At 39.8% G+C, this 15152-nt stretch overlaps 2 protein-coding genes across 5 annotated transcripts in view; both read left to right on the top strand.

The window, feature by feature from the left end:
• map2k5 (mitogen-activated protein kinase kinase 5) overlaps positions 1-3195 on the top strand; it is a 49820-nt gene extending 46625 nt beyond the window's left edge. For both annotated transcript variants that reach the window (XM_042061435.1, XM_042061434.1), the window contains one exon: positions 396-3195. In XM_042061435.1, the coding sequence (XP_041917369.1) occupies positions 396-509 (114 nt within the window). In that variant the 3' untranslated portion in view covers positions 510-3195. The remainder of the gene's footprint in view (positions 1-395) is intronic.
• Positions 3196-7796: 4601 nt separating this feature from the next.
• On the top strand, positions 7797-14783 carry skor1a (SKI family transcriptional corepressor 1a). Of its 3 annotated transcripts, none has more exons than XM_042062415.1 (9): positions 7797-7869; positions 8828-10586; positions 11150-11240; positions 11331-11411; positions 11509-11571; positions 12409-12483; positions 12642-12716; positions 13056-13121; positions 13424-14783. In XM_042062415.1, exons 2-9 carry the CDS (start codon positions 8838-8840, stop codon positions 13516-13518), a joined length of 2295 nt encoding a protein of 764 aa, XP_041918349.1. In that variant the 5' UTR covers positions 7797-7869; positions 8828-8837; the 3' UTR covers positions 13519-14783. The 3 variants fall into 3 exon arrangements, with proteins under 3 accessions (XP_041918349.1, XP_041918348.1, XP_041918350.1); XM_042062414.1 differs by having other exon boundaries at positions 13421-14783; XM_042062416.1 differs by lacking the exon at positions 13056-13121.
• Positions 14784-15152: the final 369 nt, after the last annotated feature.

Here is a 15152-nt window from a genome sequence, read left to right as displayed (position 1 = left end):
AGCTGCCCTGCAGACACTAGAGGGTTTGATGGCTAGTCCTTTCACTGCTAAACCTAATCCAGCTGCTCTTGTCTTGGCTGGCTTGGGTGACTCTTGTGAGCTCCCTTTCCTCTACTATGTACCTCATCCTCTTTCTCTCTCTCTCTCACTCGCTAGTTCTTTCTTTCTTTCCCTCTCTCTCTCTCTCACTTGCTCACTCGTGCTCTCTCTTTCTTTCTTTCCATCTCTCGTTTGCTCGTTCTCTTTCTTTCTTTCTTTCTTTCCATTTCTCTCTTTCTCTCTGTCCATTCCTGAGTCCTGAACCCCGCACCTTTCTCTCTCTCTGTCTCTTCCTGACCATAACTGACCCCCCACCTCTCTCTCTCTCTGTCACTCACGTGTTTGTCCCTCCACAGGACCATGCCTTCGTCCAGCTCTACGACGACGGGAACATGGAGGTGGTGTCCATGTGGGTGTGCTGCTGCCTGGAGGAGAGGAGGACCCAGCAGGCCCAGGCCCACATGTCCTAAGGGACCGTCGGGGTTCTCCTGTGGAATTATGGGAAAGATTTCCCAGGATCCCCCAGTCCTGTTATCCCCGGGGTGCAGAGGAGCCAAAGCACATAGAAATCAGCCAACACTTCCCTTCCCATCTGGCCAAGGCCATGGCCATTATGAGATTTGTTCCCTGTCATGAACTTTATATTATGTCCGAACTTTGGGGCGTTCCCTAGAAATGAGCATTTCCTTTCCTCATTGACACTGTGAGATGGACTTCACTTCCAACCCAACTCTTTGTATTTGCCTGTTACATTGAGCTCCCATGACTGAGCTGATTAGGAAATGCGCAATCTTCTGTTGTTGTTGTTGTTCTTTTTTTTTCATACTAATATAACGTTTGAGGAATGCGTAAGAGTGTGCAGTTGACCCTAACGTCTTAAAAGGATGTAACCGTGTGAAGATGATTGGCTTTACGTTGTTTTTTTCCGTAGGAAAGTGCCATTTTAGGTGGACTCCAGACGCCTGAGCGACCGTGCTTTATTGGTTGGCAGCAATGTAGCGAGCATTAGCGTTAGCATTATCGTGTGCCTGTGAGCTGTCTGTAGCGTAGCAACGCCTGTGCTCATGCCTGATCTCTCCGGCTAGAGTCCTCTTTGGATGCCCGCTCACTCTGTCTGCTTACTCTGCCCGCAGTGAAAGATGTTAAGGGAGCAATAGTCTGACGAGTGACCACACTGCTACTGTCATTAGTAAATAAGTAAATAAGTAAGATTTATTTATATAGCACATTTACAACCAAAGTGCTTCACAGGGAGAAGAACATGGAAAGGACATTCCACCCCCCAACTACACATGATGCATCCAGGCAGAGACAGATACAATGCAAAGAGAACCTTCCTCCTCAGCTCCACACAAGTTAAGTGGCTGCCAAACGCAAGTAGGAAGCATGGACTTAAAAAGCCCTACCAAGCTCAGTTAGACAAGAGGACAGTCCTATCCTGGTCTTGACTCTAAAGCCCTCAATACCGAAGGATGAGGTGCCACACGTTTTCCCCTCCAAGCCCAGCTTGGAGTGTCAGGAAGCTGCCTCTGTGAGATTATGAAGGAGCGACGTGGGGAAGGGCTTCCGGACAGCTCAAGCTCTGGACTATGGTGTCCATTTGTGCTGCTCAGATTACCTTGGGCTCCAGAAAAGACAGATAAATGACTGAATTGTGAGTGAGTGAGTGAGTGAGCTCTGTTGTCCACCATGAGGAACTGATGACGTCAAGTCATGAGATGGAGTGCTAAAGTCATCCCACCACACCATGTTTAAGTATGTGGCTCAAATGATTCCTCATTCTGCTTTTGTATGTTATGTGCTGTTGTATGACAGCATATTTAATGGAATAATATTATTTTAACTTCTTTTGCAGTATTTTTTTAAACAATCATGAATCATATATATATACACATTAGAGGACTTCTAAAAATGTGTGAAATTTAAAAACTCTGTGTAAGCCCCCCCCCCCCCCCCCCCCCCCCCCCCCCCACCACCTCAGTTGGTCACTTCACCCCAATGAATTCATGTCTTGGTTTGTCAGTATTTTCATCAATTAAACTGAGGTGTGTAATTGACTCATGTTAATAATGCACTTTACTGTTACAGAGTTTTATTGAAACCAACCAACCAACTCCCTCACGGTAGAACTCTGATCACTGACAGAAAAAATCTCCTGGCTTTCTGTCATATAGCCCTAAGGTCAAACCCAAAAGAAATCAAGGTGCATGATGGGCATTTGTGAGAGACACTAGCTTTTGAACCGATCGTCGTATTATCAAAGCTATTCGTCAATAGCTCTTTTAAATCACTCCAGATAATTCCAAAGTAGGTCTAATTTCTGATTACCGCTACTATACTCCTGAACTACTACTACTACTACTATACTACCACACTGAAATGCAGCAAAATGCGGATATATTGGCCAATCAAACTTCACAACTTTCATCTGAATTCAGAAATTATCTGTTGAAAATTGAAGCCTTGAACACATTACTGTCAACCATACCTATTTAAACCAAAGGGTTCATTCTTATATGGGATAGTTGCTCTGTTGAAGGATAACGGTTAAAGTTCTTAGGACCCAGAAGATTTGCACATCATAAAATACATAGTATGTTTTAACACCTGTTTTAATTTGTGGATAATGTCAAAAATCCCTGCTTTGCCAATTTTACTGTAGATTAATTCTCAAAGCCAGAAACAAATATGGGCAATATTGAGTTTTGTTTTCTTTCTAGCAAAGGCATTCCATATTTTTTTCATCAGCAATAAAAGAAAATGCACTTTATGGAAGTTCTTGCTATGTAATAAAATACAGTTTAGTTATAGCCTTACACATAGAAAATGTGATATTGTAAAGCAGCATTGTTGCTCACAGTTATATGATTTGTAAACCCTAAAAGTCCAACTTGAATTCATCTGTTACATATGTCTTGTTGTATCCATTGGTTTTGTGGAGATGTACCCCAGGAAGGCCAAATGTCTCAAGCACAGCCTGTATGTGACAGATGTGACCCTGGATGATGTTCAGTTGAATGTGTTTTCATGGTCCATTATTGAAAAATGATATCTGGTGCAATACACCAAGTTAATTGATTACAAAAATCGTTTTAAGAGAATCCTGAGATGCTCTTTTGTGTGACATCCAATAATAAATGCTTTTGAACACCTCTATTTGTGTCTATTAGTCTCATCAGACAGGTCTTTCCGTTCATTAAATAGTATTTGGAGAGCCCACTCCATAGTAAACTACAGGACTGACCGAAATAATAAATAATAAAAGGAACACTCTTCCTATCTAAGAATCAATCCTCACCCACAAGCTCTGATTTGGGTGAGGGTTCAAGTCTTAAGTTTTTTAAAGTGCATTATATATTTTCCTAATATTTCATTCATAATATAACTTGATGAATGGACAAATGTTAACCACTGCGTCCTGGCTTGGTTGGCCACAGCTCTCCATTTCGATTTGAAACCTTCTGTTTTATGAGATCATGTGTTCCTACTCTACAGAGACGACGCCTGGTTCATCTTGTTTCCATCTTGCGACCAGTCTGTTTAGTGCATTTACTTGTCCTCTGATCAATACTCTCTCTTCTGTTATCGACCGTCTGGTTTTCATTTCTACGCTTCGGAAAGGGACCGTGTTGCGCAGGTCAAATCAAGCTCAAATGAAGGATGTTTTAAATGCCTTATCTTGTCATCCTTCGTGACGGAAACCCCTTATGTGAAATAGAACTCCTTTTATGTTTTTACATGTGTGGTCCGGTTTTTATAAAGGCTGGGTGTAGGCCTACAAACCTTACACATGTAGCGTGGCGGATGTAATAAAACATTGAATTTGGATTTAAATCGGCCATAAGAAGACCTTTACTTAATTCAACTTGCGAGGACATGAATTATGGGATGGGGAAATGAACCTTCTGTTACCCTCCAAATTGCCCGCACATGTGCGTCGCTGTCGCACAACAGCCTGGTGATGGGGTGTGAGGTGTCCGGGCGTCTTCACTTACAATCTAGTCATCTGATCGGAAGGGATAGTTTGCTTTAAGTCTCAAAATGAGCACCACTTTTGTGAAGACACTTGATTTATTTGTCCAGTGATTGAAATGTCACCAGCTCAATACATGACATACGCTATGAGATGTCAAGGCTAGAACAAACATTCCCTTTTAAACAATTGGTACAGTTTATCTCCATTTGAACGATCTGACTTCAGCACACCTGAAAAAATATCATTATAAAAGGTGCTGATGTTTACCATTAAAAATGAAATTAATTGGGGTCAAGGTTTAACAGCACAGCGCTCATACAGGCAGTCTTATTGTTTTGTTTTTTTCCTAAGAGAGAGTGAGATTGTTGCTTGCCTCTGCCAATTATGCGTAGTTAAGATTTACATGAAGGTTTTTTGTGGACTGACGGGCCCATGAGGTAAATGCTCAACGCCTGTCCTGAAATTATCCGCGTTGAAAAAAAGTTTCCTTTAATTAGGGATATTTATTCCTGGTGAAGTACATCAGATACTTCACAAACCAACGCCACCTATCCACACTGTTTTTGCACTGTGTGTGTGTGTGTGTGTATATGTGAGCGCGCGCGCACGCAGGCGTTTCCTCTGAAGGTGCTGATTGACACCACGCCTGCGTCATGTGCGCGTATCTCAGCGTGTCATTATGTGCATGAAACAACACTTGATATGGGCATGTGCGAACCCAAATAGCAACAGACTTAACTGAGACCCATTCAGAACCCAGAGTAGAGTCACACGCTATCCAGGATGAGCTTTAGCATCCTGATGTATTAGGATAGTGGGGTGGTGCACCTAAACTCAAGCTGTAATAACTCCCACTACCTTCACTTTAACACGAGCGAGCTAATGCTTAGCGACAAGGCAATGAAACTGGCCATGTTAATAACTTTATCATTTTAACAATGTGGGAGGTTGGCCTTTAATAGCTGCTCTCTGAAAAGGAGAGTCCCTTGGCATTGTATTCGCTCCTCTCGGAGAGGACACATTAATTAATTAACGTTCAGTCCTACCTTAGGCTCACCTGCCTCTTAAAGCCAAAACATTTTATTCAGTGACAAAAATGCTACTATGTCTTCGGATTTTTCTCATTGTATACCATTATACAATTTTCATTATATATTCTGTATTTTTAATCCTGATTGTTAATTTTGCATCTTGTCCATGGTTTGAGCCTAATTAATGTGGGCTAAACAGATAAACTTTACAAATGTTAACTTTTGTGGAGCTAAATTAAAAACAGATTTCTGAAATAGCTTACATCTAATGTACAATACCATCGTCTGTTAGCTACGCAAGTGTTCAATAGGTAATTTAACATTTAGCCTGCAGTTTGAGTTTTCACTAGCCAAGGGTGGTAATTCATCATTAAAGATAGACGTATAGCCATCTATAGCCTCAGACTTTCTTTGTGGAAACGTCATTTCGATGACTTAGAGACATTTAAATATTTTAAAGCGGTGTCTGTCTTATACCGATTGTTTACACACAGATGTGTCTCACATAATATACTCGAAAAACTATTGAGGGGTAGCCAAGTGTGATAAAAGGCCTCGACTAAAATTACCGCTAAAATATCTAATTAAAAGCGGGCGTGGTGTTGTGTGTCTGTACCTGCGCTGAACTCATAAATGGATTGTTGTAGCACACGTGAGCTCCTGTTTCTCGAGAATAAATGGCAACAAAGACGCATTTAGTTGGAGCGTTGTAAATAATTTAAAAGAAAAGAATAATTACAGAATAAATTGTAATTATTGTGGGCTGGAGAAAAGCCTCTTGATTGTGAAAGATGACACGACCAGAACAGATCAGGTTAAAGTTTCCTTCACCATCAATATTGCAATAAGCCCATCTGATGGCGTACAGGGATCATGCCAGGTCTATGTGCGTTCAAGACACTATTAATATTGGCCAATGCAGCGCGCAATAACAATGACTGTGGAAAGACATAAAATATAAAAAAAATATCATGGTCTGTATCTTAAGGTAATTAACAGTGCACTTAAGGATGTATAAATCGTTTAGTTCTCCATTAAATCAAGCATGCTGTAACGTCACGTTCAAAATGGTCCCAAGTCAATAACGCACGCAGCAGCGTGCACCTTCTGGTAGCGCAATCACGGTTGAAGCTCGGGTGCAGCGTGCCCGCGGGGCGTTTGTGGACGCTATTAACGCGCATTTGTTTAGAGTAATTGTTCACATTTTGGACCGGGCAGAATGATTAATTACAGATTACTCAAAACTTTTCGTCGGACAGTTCATACGTTTAAGGGGCCTTTCAAATGTGCGCCAGTTTTGATCGTGACACATAATTAATAGGCCATTTGTCATATTATTGTCCACTAATTTTGGCTATTTGTTATGACTGCTTTCACCACCGTGCTATGAAATATGCTTTCAAACAAAAATGCAGTGCAAATGCAAGTTAGCAGCACATTTTTTACTCAACATATTTAAGAAACAATAATTAATTCAGCGTGTTTCATTAGATATGTATAATGTATGTTCGTAGAGTATATTTGGAGATGTTTAGCCTGTGTGTTAAATTGGTTTGCCTATTTTGTTTGGCAAGAAAACTAAAGAGCGATACTATCAGGACAAGGTATCGATATCCAAGAATGAGTCGTAGAGGGGTTAACTGCGGGGCATTGATCACCTTATAAATAGTTAATCTGATCATATAAGGTTCCCTCTCCACCCTCACTCATTTGCTGTAATATATCACTGTGCTTGTACACACTATCCGCTTGCTCCGCGCCCTGTGTGTTAAACAAATTTGCTGCATTTAGGGACCATTATTTGGAGAGCATGAGAAATGGAGTGATGGGTTTTATGACAGGAAACATGCCCTGGGGTCGTCATGACCCCACCAAATAAAAAATGCATATTTCAAAAGAGGCAACATATATAATCATATAACATGCAGTTCCATACATTTTCCAAATAATAAAAAAAAGACTGTGCTGAAATTCCAAATTGATTTGCGTCCTCGAAAATTAGTACAGATGGTCATGTACCCTGACAAAGTCTGACATTTTGTCGCCATCGATTTTACTTCAGTGGCTTTTTTTAATCATTTGTTTGCATTTCATACATTGGAAAAATATTTTATGGTAGAACATTTTGCCTCTCAGAAATGAGTTTGACATATAGGTTACACTTGATGTAATACTTATAAATACTGTTAGGGTATGTCTTTAAAAGACATTAACTATGCCAAACTTTTAAAGTCATCATTAACAATGTTAATAATTGAAAAGTCTCTTAAAAATAAAGTCTGTTTACGCACCTCTCTAAAGCGGTTTTGTGCATAGCACTTGGTCTTTACGCACTAACCCAAAGTGTAATTATTCAACGCCTCATAATTGTTTTGAAAAGTATATCTTAATCATCGTTAACATTTAACGATTCCCGTGTTCTTCGTCCTCCTCCTCAGACACATCTGAATTCAAACAGGGTTCCCGTGACTATCGTACGTCCCGCAGGCAAATAGTTAATACGGACATGGTCGTGCGATGTGGGTGTGCCTTGCAGTTATTTTAGCTCGCTCTTCTGTGCTGTAACGTATTCAGTCTGCTGAGGAGTGGCGACGGCTTCTGGACTGACATGTGGTCAATCTTCCTACATTTCTCACTCAATGCCGAACAGCCATGGAGTATGGAAGTCTTTGCACAGTAGCACGCAGAGAGGAGGATATTTGAATGACACTGAGCCAAGACGTACCTCCATATTTATTATTTCGAACGACCAAGTGACGACTTGCTCATTCTTTTTGATGTAACTAAGTCACATTTTACAGCATTCTTTCCTCAGAGATAAAGGTAAGTTAAGATCGATATCATTAACATTTCAGGTAATTGATGTATTGTATAATATGACAAAATGACTTCGATGTCTTCGATAGACTGTCGGAAAAATGATTACCGAAGATTATGAGGAAATATCAAGACCTAGGCTAATACTTTTAATGATGGTGAGCAAGATTACCTCCAATGTGCCCGAAGTTGCCTCTAAACTCGGAGGGCATTTTCAGTGTCAGGTGTCAAAAAACTAAAGCATGTTTTCATAGTTTAAATTGCTGTTTTTAAAAGTATAAGTTATATTATATTCTATTAGAAATTAGGAAAACCCTGTGTAATAACAAGGAAATCGGCTTAGTTGTCTTCTCCTCTCCGATAAGCTCATTGACGGAGCTAAAGAACCCTTTCCTTCTGTTCTTTTGCGTATTAGGCCGTTAAGTAGGCGCTTAAGTAATCACTCTAGTCTCAGAGCCGATTTAAAGACGTCGAAAAGGTCTGACTCACAATTCTTTATACTTTAAATACGTAAAACATTAAAAACGAAAACATCTGAAACATTTATGTGATAAAAGTTTTGACAAAGCGGCAGGGCTGACATTGACAGCTCACAGGAAATATTTCTAAAGTCTACGTCTAAAAAAATCGAGATTTCCAGGTACAATTGCCTCTTGATAAACTATTTGAAAGGATGTGCTTATAATTATATTAACCAGACAAACAATGACGAAATTGTGATTATTAGCATACCAAGCGTAGTCTGACTGTTTGAATATTACAGTAAATGCATATTTCTTACTATTGTTTATTGGTCTGAAATAAAATACTAATAACACAGTTATCACAGTAGCTATCACAGTAGATAATAGTTTCTAGTAAACTTAATTTAAAAAATAATACTAATAAAACGTTCAACCTTTGGCCTATGTGGTGGGATATTTAATTATTCCAATAACCTTCTCTTTTTTTTACCCTTAATCAGATCTCCAGGAATGGAGCCAATACCCGGCCAGTTGCCAGCGGGACGAGATTCCAGCTCTTCCCCAAATTCAAAACAGGAACTGCAACCCTATTCTAGCTCCAATTCTCTTAAGCCGAATCAAGTCAGTGAGACTGCATTATACGGAGTGCCTATAGTTTCTTTGGTGATAGATGGGCAAGAAAGGCTTTGTTTGGCTCAGATATCTAACACACTCTTGAAGAACTACAGCTATAACGAGATACACAACCGACGCGTCGCTCTTGGGATCACTTGTGTGCAGTGCACCCCGGTTCAGCTCGAGATTCTGAGGCGGGCGGGGGCGATGCCCATCTCATCCAGACGCTGCGGGATGATAACCAAGCGCGAGGCAGAGAGGCTCTGTAAATCCTTCCTTGGGGCCCATGCGCCACCGAAATTGCCTGAAAATTTTGCATTTGACGTCTCTCACGAGTGCGCATGGGGAAGCAGGGGTAGTTTCATTCCAGCTCGATATAACAGCTCAAGAGCAAAATGTATCAAGTGCTCCTACTGTAATATGTATTTTTCTCCGAACAAATTTATCTTTCACTCCCATCGTACACCTGAATCTAAATACACACAACCAGACGCAGCAAACTTCAATTCATGGAGACGCCACCTGAAACTCACCGACAAGAGCGCGTCCGATGACGTGAGTCATGCTTGGGAGGACGTGAAGGCCATGTTTAACGGCGGGAGCCGGAAAAGGACGATGCCACTTAGTGGGTCAGAAATGTCCTCTTCTCTAAAGTCCCATGCAGCCTCCAGCAACATTACGCAAACTAGTTCACCCGAGGTTCCGCACAAAACCCTACGCTGTGAAGACGATCGCGGTGCTCTCGGTTTGACCAACAGTGTACGCAACTATCCTGTCATCCCTGTGCCCAGCAAAGGATTTGGGGTACTACAGAAGATCCCACCACCAATCTTTCCACATCCCTATGGATTCCCTACATTTGGATTGTGTCATAAGAAGGACGACGGTATTGCAGACCAAAATAAGACCAACGTTCCAGGTGTGTTTTGGCCAGGAGTAAAGGACAATATTTACCCATCCTTCCCTATGTTTTGGCCCACGGCAGGCGGCCTACCAATGTCATATCCACAACCACAGCCCAAACCGCATACAGATATCATTTCCACGCGACAAAGTGAGACCGAACTATCTGACCAAAATGATCGAGGCTCCATCACACCCAAAGACAGCCTCTTTGATAGTGAGCGCTGCTCAAGTTCTCAGTCCACGAGGAACGAAGAGGAAAAGTCTGGGGACGAGGCCAGGTCAACGGAGGGACATCCCAGCACGCCTCGAAAGGTGAGCTACATATCTGCTTTCAGGCCAGTTGTGAAAGACGCTGAGAGCATTGCTAAACTATACGGCAACAGGGAGGCATATACAGGGGCTCGTTCAGGTTACCTATCACCTGACTTTGTCAGTGAAAGTTCCAGTTACCGCTCCATCTCTCCAGACGTTGACAGTGGAGAAGACCCGGATGTTGACGTGGAATCGAATAAATTACCAGAAGATGAAGAGTCAATTCAACTTTCCGTTGAAGATCATCACAGTCCCCAGGGGCGGATCTCGTCTCAGGCCAATCCCGATGAAAGTGAAGATTCGGAGACTCGACCAACACAGCAACCGGATGATCCCCAGAGAGTTTTGTTCAGCGAGGCGGGGTCATCTGATGACGAGCGGCTGAGCAAGCACGTGCCAGAGAGTAAAGATGCTGTGGTGTACGAAGTGAGTATCCTCACGGAAACCAACGTGTGTGTGATTCTCTAATATAAGCCTACTTTAAATATACTTTAAATAATAATATAACACATTCAACTAAGCTATGGGCAATGCAGTAAAATCTAATTCTTATACTTCCAGTGAATGTGTCAATAAATAAGACCAGTAGTTTTGAACTAATTTCACCTTTGTCCCAATTAATGTCATGGGAGGCTAATCCGGTAGCCTATTTGAAAAAAACATTTAGTTTTTTTTTTTTTATCTTAAGAATGATCATAAGCCTTGGCTACTTGAGGCAAATTGGGTTAAAATGGGGGATAATTTTCAGTTTATTTTGATGAAAGGGATTGGCGGACTCTCTTTGTTGTCACTGACACAAATTACAGCCATTGTGCGCATAGCCTACTACCCTCTCTCATGTAAACCTGAGATGATAACTCGAATTTGATTATGAATGACGTGGAAGTGGATTACAATAATTGTGACAATTCTACCGCCATGGTTAGTAAAATAAAAAGTTGCATTTAATTACGTTACATTTCCTTTTTTTTTTCATTTGGTTGCTGCAGGTGTATGCCCATGAAAAGGATGGACACCTGCTCTCGTCTACAGCATCTCATTTAGTATCCAAATTTCCCCAGAGTCCGCGGGAGACCATTGGTAATAATATCACTATAAAGGTTTTTGTATTTCTGACTTTACAGTGCGCACTAATATTTATTGAGCCTTTTTATAATTTGACATGAAAAGATTCAATTAAGCAAAGCGTCATTCCAACGGAGGACGAATCTGATTTGCAGAAAACCTACGATGTATCCAAAGACAGCTCGAGTAAGTCTGAACACTGTCATACAGTGTGGATTACATCTATATGTGGTCTAAGCATCGGAAACCTTTAATGATAATAATTCATATGCATGTGGCACAGGTGACGAGGCGATGCGCGATGAGGTACCCAGAACTGGAAAAGGCATTGAAAATATGGCGAAAGGTAGGCCTACGGACTGTTTTCCTTAATGAATAAACCACGCTTTGACTGTAAACAATAGGTCATTGTAATATAGTTTTAAAAGGAAGACAATAAATAATAAATTATGGCAAATAAGTATCCACTACTAAGTATCCACTACTTAAATAATAGCCTAAGATGTGTAATAGGAATACAGACGAACAGGTCTATTTATTGCTCACAAAGTTTGTGTCAAAACATGTCTCATGTTAATCGGTAAATTCATATTCATGTATTTAACGTATGATAGTTATTTGATAATACTATGCAGTTTCTAAATTAACATCTTATTGCATACATTACATTGTTGGATGCAGCTATTGCATGTCATTGTGGTAAACCAGTATAAGTACAATATATTGTGATAAATTAAAAGATACAAAGATATCTTATAAGGACCTCCATCTCTTTCACACTCTGTGTTAACATCGCAGATTCCCCTTTGTATTCTCAGATGTTAACGTTAAGCCTGAGGCTATTGTCCTAATTATCTTGCAACAGCATGCTTGAAAACACAGGGATTTAACTGTTAATGCTCGCCTCACACACAGCAGAGACCACTATGCATGTAGACACTAGTGCAGTCAATTACATTTAACATTCAAAAACTCTTCATTTTATTGATAGATAGATAGATAGATAGATAGATAGATAGATAGATAAATAGATAGATAGATAGATAGATACTTTATTGATCCCCAGGGGAAATTCAAGGTCTCAGTAGCATACAGACATCACACACACTATTATAGTCTTCAAATACAAAAGTGCAATTTTTCCATTGGCTCATTGGAATGGGGTTTCTCCGTATGTCCACAGAGGAGCTCCAAAAACAGCTGGTGGAGCAAGTGGAGCTCAGGAAGAAGCTAGAGCGAGAATTTCAAAATTTAAAAGGTGAATAATCAGAGCACCACAGGCAAATAATTCAACCTGCAGTTCTTTATGACCAAGAGCAGAACTCCACAAACTTTCAACTTATCCCAAGATTTTCTCCATAATGACAGTGGTATGTTGTCCATGTATTAAGGATCTCAAGGACATTTGTTCCTCAGATAATTTTCAGGATCAGATGAAGAGAGAGCTGTCATATCGAGAGGAAATGGTACAACAGCTACAGATTGTTCGAGGTGAGTAGTCAGTCCGAAATGAAATGCACTTATTGAAGATTGTATATATGTATCAGTTTGCTGAATAATGAAGATATGTAAAAAAGTGACACTTGCATATTTTCGACTAATATTTTTTATAGATTTTATGTCGTTCAAAAAAAAGAAAAAGAAACTTCTATTGAACAACCAAGATGTGACACTGTGAATATCTTTTCTATGATGAAGTAGAACATCTGACAACTGATTGTCACAATATTGTATCAATAAACATTCAATTTTAATATAGAGAGCATTGATCATCAGTAAAAATGTTAACTGACAGTCTAGTAATATCATATTCATTCTTTTTAAACGAAGACACTTTGTGCAACGAGTTGGACCAAGAGAGAAAAGCTCGTTATGCAATTCAACAGAAGCTGAAAGGTAATCATACTTTTTGGTTTCAAGAGAACTTATTTCAGATAACGTAACGAATATATGCAAGTGCTACTTTCTAAGTTTTCACTGAAAATTATGATTGTTTTGATTCAACCCCTTTCTTAAAATGATCTCTTTCACTTTTTGCTGCATTTTTCCCTTCATGTTGTTAAATTAATTCTGACACATAATGTAGGTATTCTGGAATAGGTTTTTGAGGATATAGACAGTCAATGATACGTTTGACAGATTAAATTATTCAATTGTGTGTCGATACATGAAGTGATCAGTATGGTTTCCCCTAGAAGCTCATGATGCTCTTCACCACTTCTCATGCAAGATGCTGACCCCTCGTCACTGCGCTGGGACCTGCACGTTCAAACCGCCTCTCCTTCCACCTTAACTCATCAGCCAGACTCCACACACCGCCGGACACCTAACACGGGTGGAAGCCTTTCCTGCTCAGCAATCCTACTACCCAAGGACTACTTCTAAATAAACTGTCCACGGATGCACTAGACCGTGAATGACATGGACACAATACTTCTCATTTGAGAGGGTGTTTTTTTTTTCACTTAGTTGAACACTTGCATCAAAAGAGTAGTACAAATACAAGCCTATCATTCCTTATGTCATATGGGTCATCCTTACTCCTGTGGAAAGACCCGGAAAACACCATGCCCAATTCCTGTTCAGACCATTAATGCTTATGATGTGGCAATGTGCAATGAAATTTGTTGTGACATTTTATTGTTAATATGAAAATAATACTTAAGCATTACTCATGTCTTTTTATGTATTTATTTATTTTTGTGGTTCTTAATATACAGTGCTGTTTAATATCCCCTCCTAAGTTTATATTATGAATTACCATTACCATGCACTTTAACAAAAAAAAACGAAAACATTGACCCAGTACATACTGTAATTTGTTCGGTTCTGTTTCGGAGAGAGAGACTAGACTGTATCAAACCCAGCTCCCTCTTGCAAACGAGGATTATACCAGCACTTATTACACAATAGAAAATTACGTTTAAACTTTAGGTTGGCTGTAATGCTTTATCTCACGCTGTATAAATGTGTAGTGCTTTTTGTGAGCTATATTCAAAAACACATCCAACCTCTTGCCTCACTATGTAGCTGAGGAAAACACAGATCACAGATTTAGCAAGATGTGCAGTTGTTCCTTTCATAAATATTTTCTTTGATATGTTTTAAAAAATCAATTGCACTGCACTACATTTTTGTCATCTTTACACACCATAGTAGACCATTGCTTGTCTAGATACATTAAACATTTGTTCTATGAATGATAATACAATGGAGATCCTAGGGTATTGGAGCACAATTCCACATCACCATTTGACTGCCAAAAGTGGGAAATATGATTAAGTGCTACTCTTTGATCTGTTTATACCTGTTATCCCAAAAGTAAAGTAAAATGATTACCTTTGTAGGAGAAAGGTAATAATTCTTCACTTCTGTAGAGGGGAAAATGATTTTTTTTTTGTTGCATGAACAGGCAGTCCACTGTTATTTGTTAAGGTATGTTTATGTACTTAGTGCATTTAGATGTATTATCCAGTTCAAATGTTAAGACAGATAACTGTACATAATCACAGAACTGCTGTAACAGTACATTCAGCTTTGATTTTTCCCAGTTACACAGTGGGGATACATGTAAAATATGATTAAAAGCTTTTGATGTCCTCCTTCAGGATCCCATATCTACCAAGGCCAAGACTGACACCTTGTGATTTTTTAGGGAATTACATACACATACAGACACACAAATGTCCTGTCACAAATGACCTGTACCCACAATGACAATTTAATTAATATATTTAAAAATGTTCATCAAGTGCATTCAAACTACATGAAAATATGGTCAATGACATGTTTTGGTCCATAAACATACTAAGGTGGTTTGGTCCATAATGATCCTAAGCTGCTAGAACTTGATGGCCCTGCCATTCCCACTGGTCACCAAAGCTATGCATAATGCAATTGTGTGGTCCGAGGCAGAATGCAGAATGT

This window comes from Alosa sapidissima, chromosome 14 (assembly GCF_018492685.1).
Source record: "Alosa sapidissima isolate fAloSap1 chromosome 14, fAloSap1.pri, whole genome shotgun sequence".
In the NCBI taxonomy this organism is placed as follows: domain Eukaryota; kingdom Metazoa; phylum Chordata; class Actinopteri; order Clupeiformes; family Clupeidae; genus Alosa; species Alosa sapidissima.
The sequence above is the reverse complement of the archived record's forward strand: the minus strand, read 5'-3'. Positions and strand labels throughout refer to the sequence as shown.

Bases quoted from the DNA above. Each gene is read 5' to 3' on its own strand.
- skor1a (XM_042062414.1), top strand. From the start codon at position 8,838: ATGGAGCCAATACCCGGCCAGTTGCCAGCGGGACGAGATTCCAGCTCT. The intron at 10,587-11,149 runs GTGAGTATCCTC...TGGTTGCTGCAG, and splicing joins AAGATGCTGTGGTGTACGAA to GTGTATGCCCATGAAAAGGA. The intron at 12,484-12,641 runs GTGAATAATCAG...TTTGTTCCTCAG, and splicing joins AGAATTTCAAAATTTAAAAG to ATAATTTTCAGGATCAGATG.